The sequence below is a fragment of the Rhinatrema bivittatum genome, chromosome 2, assembly GCF_901001135.1.
Source record: "Rhinatrema bivittatum chromosome 2, aRhiBiv1.1, whole genome shotgun sequence".
NCBI classification, from domain to species: Eukaryota; Metazoa; Chordata; class Amphibia; order Gymnophiona; family Rhinatrematidae; genus Rhinatrema; species Rhinatrema bivittatum.
The window spans coordinates 440,721,394-440,726,367 of NC_042616.1; the positions used below are offsets into that span (position 1 = coordinate 440,721,394).

The 4,974-nt window shown below is 55.6% G+C and overlaps 1 protein-coding gene across 1 annotated transcript; it reads left to right on the plus strand.

The window, feature by feature from the left end:
* Positions 1–1,406: 1,406 nt before the first annotated feature.
* LOC115083320 (myb-related transcription factor, partner of profilin-like) lies at positions 1,407–3,273 on the plus strand. Its single transcript, XM_029587124.1, has 2 exons — positions 1,407–1,803; positions 2,423–3,273. The coding sequence occupies exons 1-2, from the start codon at positions 1,407–1,409 to the stop codon at positions 3,271–3,273; spliced, it is 1,248 nt and encodes a 415-aa protein (XP_029442984.1).
* The last annotated feature ends 1,701 nt before the right edge of the window (positions 3,274–4,974 follow it).

Below are 4,974 nucleotides of genomic sequence, written 5' to 3' on the forward strand. Positions count from 1 at the left end.
GAGGGGGTGCAGGGAAGGAGGGAGGGAAGGAAGGGTGAATGAGTGCGGCGACGTTGAGTCCTAGCAGAGCAGCCCATGGAACATCCTGGTCATCCATCTGCTACACTGTATAGGCTGTGTGCGTGCCACATCAGCTACAGTGCATCATATAGACGAGGCGCCCATGTGCAGTACAGAAAATGACCATGCGCACATGTCCGCTGGGGTCTGCGGGCTCTGCGCACATGTCCGCTGGAGTCTGCGGGCTCTGCGCACATGTCCGCTGGGGTCTGCGGACTCCATGGATCAGTCGCATCCCTCTGCATTGCTGGCTATACCGGACCTAGTGTAACGCACCTCGGCTTTGCAGTAACTGTAATCTGCATGTGAACAGCTACATACATAGAATATACAGCCCACAGCTGCTACGCAAAACGTCAGTTACAAGAGGTGGGTTAGGGTCTCCAGTCCCACCGTAGCATAACACCAATACAGCTAGCTCGCCAGCCCATAGACTCTAGCGGACATGTGCGCAGAGCCCGTAGACCGTACTAGGTACGGTCGCCTTAGGAGTTGGCCGCTAGTCTATGTGACGGTTCTTTAAGCTGGTCGTAGCCCTGCTATAGTGGGCGCACAATGCACTGACATTCAGCATGAACACCAATGAAGCCAGTGCATTGCAGATCCGAGAGGCTGGTGAGAAGCCGACTACACACGTTAGACAGCGATTGTCCCCCTAGTGAAGTAGCCACGAATAACACCAGTGAACCCCCCTCCAACGCTCCGGTAAAGCGACCTTACCTACAACATATCCCTCTGAAGTCGGCATACGCAGGAATAGAGTGGTATGTGCAGAGACGTGTGAGCTCAGCAGCCTACTGGGAAGGCCAACCCATTCGGGGCCAGCTGCTAATCAGTACTTCCCACCCTCAGATGGAGGTGCTGATTAGCAGCTGGCCCCGATTGAGTAGCCATTCTCAGTAGGCTGCTGAGCTCACACGTCTCTGCACGCTAATTAGTGTAGTCGACGTCTCACCTGCCTCTCCGACCTGCACTGCACTGGCTATGTAGCTGTCACAGAAAGGGCTACTTCCATACCGTCATTACGGGTTTGGGATTGCAACAGGACGCACATGTGGGCTACATTGGATAATGGCTGCACGCCCAGCTGTTCCATAGGTAGGTACGCGCATATCTGAATGAAAATAGATAGGTAATACGAATATATTATTAAAATAGATTGCTGGCGCGCCCAAATAACCCAGCACGCACATGATCCGCATGGATTTTAATTATTCACGCGCGTTCTTGGTATTTGCGTTGATGGGATCAGCTGTGCGCATATGTTACGCCCCACTGGGGAGGTCCGCGCACAAATTGACGTCACTTTAAAGGGATGGGTGGGCTACTCACTGGCCATCCTCACCATGGCTCAGGCACAGGCACAACCTGTGCTTCTCAGGAAGCCCAACTTCTTGCCAGGGGAGGTGCACATGCTGGTGGAGCATGTCATGAGGCAGAGGGATATGCTCTATGGCCCACAGTCGCGTACGGTGGGTGCATACGCCAAGGAACAAATATGGAGGCGCATCAGGCATACTGTTAATTCGGTGTTCCACCACAACCGCAGTATTGCCGAACTGATGCACAAATGGCGGGACATTCGGCGAGTGGTAAAGCGGAAGCAGGCCAGGCGACTTGCTGAAGGTGGCAGGAGCCGCATCACGTTCACAGCCTCGGAGCAGCTGGTTCTGGGAACCCTATCGGAGGCAGCTGTGGGTGGCGTTGGCCATCTCGACTCCATGCGCCGTGCAGGGCAGCAAGGTATGCAGACCAACACGTATCCTATCTCACAGTAGAGCAGCCTATGTTGTCATGTAACCTATAGGTACTGATTACTTTCCACATTGCAAAGTTGCGCTCTCCCTCGTCCCCCCACCCCACAGACACGCACCGTGGCTGTGCGCACGGGGGCTGTGCGCAGGACGTGTGTGCACCGGAGGGGGAGGGGGGGCTGTGCGCACGACGTGTGCGCAGGACGTGTGCGCACTGGAGGGGGAGGGGGGGGCTGTGCGCACGACGTGTGCGCACGACCTTCCCATCCTTCCCTATTTGCTTCCTTTTCACCTTCCTGTACCACAGCACAGGTCGTGGAGTGCAGAAACAGTGTGTCTTGATTAGGTTGAGGGTTGACGTGCAGGTCATAGAAAAGGGCTCTTTGTTCTAGGTTTGGCCTGACAGGTCCCACATTCCATGCAGCCCACTGGGAACACTCCTGTGTCCTGAACTGGTTGTAGGGCAGGTGCTACATGTGTCTGGTTGGCAGCCACTAATGATACCCCAGAGGTGTCTTGACACCTGCCATATGACTACCACCTGTGTATATGGAGTGACATACACCCCTATTGTCAGTGTGCTAATACCCATATGCTTTACCATTTAGGGGAGCCAGATGATGAGCAACCCGGACCTGCCCCTAGGCCCCAACACCAGTACCGGCGTCTGCAGGTGCTCCGTGACTCCTCGGAAGAGGAGGAGGGGGAAGACCGGCAGCGCGTGGAGCAGCCTGAGGAGGAGCAGCAGGGAGAGGAACCGGATGAACCGCTCGCTGAGGTGGAACCTGATGTTCAGCAGGACAGCAGTGCGTCCGACCATCCTGAGCCCCAGGCCGACCAGGTTACCGGGCCGGCAGAGACACTTGTACGGCAGGGCACCGCCATCTTGGATGCCATCTCTGGCCTGTCGGACATAATCCAGAAGGAAGGCAGTGCCCTCCGTCTCACTGTCAGGGAGGGGTATGAGCGCCTTGAGGGGGGCCTCCAAGCCATTTGCCGGGCCACTGACCGGCAGACGGAGGTGTGGATGGAGTTGGTTAAGCGCCTGCCTACCGTACAGCCCCCGCCTCCCGTACAGCCCCCGCCTCCCGTACAGCCCCCGCCACCAGTGGCTCCATGGCCATGGATGCCTCCATACCCATGGATGCCACCTGCCCATGCAGGGGCCCCTGAGGTGGTACCTCCACCTGTGGCACCAGCACCTCAGCCTCCTGCAGGCTATGTGTGGATGGCACCCCCGCCTGCACCTGCTGTTCCACCTCCTCCTCCACCACCACCACGAGCTGGAGAGCTGTTGCCCCTGGCTATTCCCTCATGTAGCCATGCCCCAGATGTGGCCCAGGCACCTATGCCCTCTGAGGGCAGTGTCAGCAGTGGCCGGAGTCCCCTGCGCCGCAGTACCCGGGTGGGCCAGTCTCGGCTTTCCGAGGCTCGTAGGAGGGGACGGGCAAAGAAGTGACCTGTCAGAGGGTTTATGTTGTTACATTTTCTTTATTCACTATCACATTTGTCACCTGTAAATAAATGCACATTTATCACCTACGGAAATGGCTTTCTATGAGACTGTTCCTTTCTCGTATTGCCCGCCTTTGGCTCAGGCGATGTATTTCGTCCAGTTCCTCCATGGTCAGCTGTATGTCCTCCTCCTCCTCCTCACTGTTTTCCGGTCCATCCTCAGGTACAGGGATGTGTCTCTCAATTGCCAGATTATGTAGGATACAGCAGGCTAGGAATATCTCACACACCTTAGCGGGGGAGTACAGGAGGCACCCACCGGATCTGTCCAGACAGTGGAAGCGTGATTTCAGGATGCCAAATGTTCTCTCGATGACAGACCTGGTCCTACGGTGTGCCCTGTTGTAGCGCATCTCAGCTGCCGTGTTGGGGCATGCCACGGGGATCATGAGCCACGATTTGAGGGGATAGCCTCTGTCACCTGTAGCATACGGGATAATCAGAAGGTTAGATAATGTGTGTGGATCACTGGCATTCAGCTCACAGGCCTTACACATTCACTAGCTATAGGGTGCCATAGTAGGCACAACCATGGACCATGGCTTCCATGGTTGTGCCTACTGTGGCACCCTATAGCTAGTGATTGTACTAAGATAGGTGGGTGCTATTGTTTGTTGCTCTACTACCTAGGAGCCAGCCACCAGTGATGTGATGCAGCTGGAATTCTTCATAGATCCTTGATTGGGTGAGAATGTAGGCGTCGTGGGTGGATCCAGGAAAGCGAGGCACTACGTTCGTGATGAGGCCCTTGGCATTGCACACCACCTGCATGTTTAGTGAGTGGAATCCCTTGCGATTGCGGTAGATGGCCTCATCTGCTGCTGGTGCCCTTAGGGGCACGTGGGTGCAATCAATAGCTCCCAAGACTGAGGGGAAGCGTGCTATTTGGTAGAAGCCTCTCATGGTTCCATGCTGTTCCTCCCTACTGGTGGGGAAGGAGATAAAGTGGTGTGTGTGTCGCAGCAGGGCAGCCAGGGCCTGCTCCAGACATCCTGAGGTGGCACCCTGACTGATTCCAGACGTCAGGCCAAGCGGGGTTTGGAAGGTGCCGGTAGCCAGAAATGCAAGGAAGGTAGTCACCTTGATGTGTACAGGCAAGGCATGGCCCCTCTGCGTGCGTGGTTGCAGGTCACCCTCTAACATTCTGCAGAGGGACAGTATGGTCTCCTTATCAAATCTGTAACGGGTCATTACTTCCTCCTCAGACAGGTCCAGAAATTGGGTGCGGGTCCTGTAGACCCGGTGTAACGGGTAGCGTCTCCGTCTCAGCTGCCTTCTCCTCCTCCTCCTCTCTCTTTCCCTTCTGAGCCTTAGGGATTCCAGCACGTATATTGCTGCTGCGTTGAACATGTGTAGACTGGGGAATTAGCACTGAATGGCTGTCTAGACGCTCGTGCGTCTCTCTCTCCTATACGCACATTAACGTTGTGTATGGACAACTGTGCGACTGTCCCAGTTTAGAGCGGGTACTCCCCCAGGCCCTCTCCTGTCCACCTTCTGCCCTTCTACAGGATGTCTGGAACTGTAGTGATGTCAGACAGCAGCCGCAGGGCCTTCACTCCTTCCTTGCGCACAAAAAAAACAGAAGTAAATGTACGCGAGCGAAATCGTATGCGCGCGCCGGTGACGTTATGCGTGTCCCTTA

Coding starts and splice junctions, on each gene's coding strand:
- LOC115083320 (XM_029587124.1), top strand. CDS start 1,407: ATGGCTCAGGCACAGGCACAACCTGTGCTTCTCAGGAAGCCCAACTTC. Junction 1,804..2,422: donor GCGCCGTGCAGGGCAGCAAG/GTATGCAGACCA, acceptor TTTACCATTTAG/GGGAGCCAGATGATGAGCAA.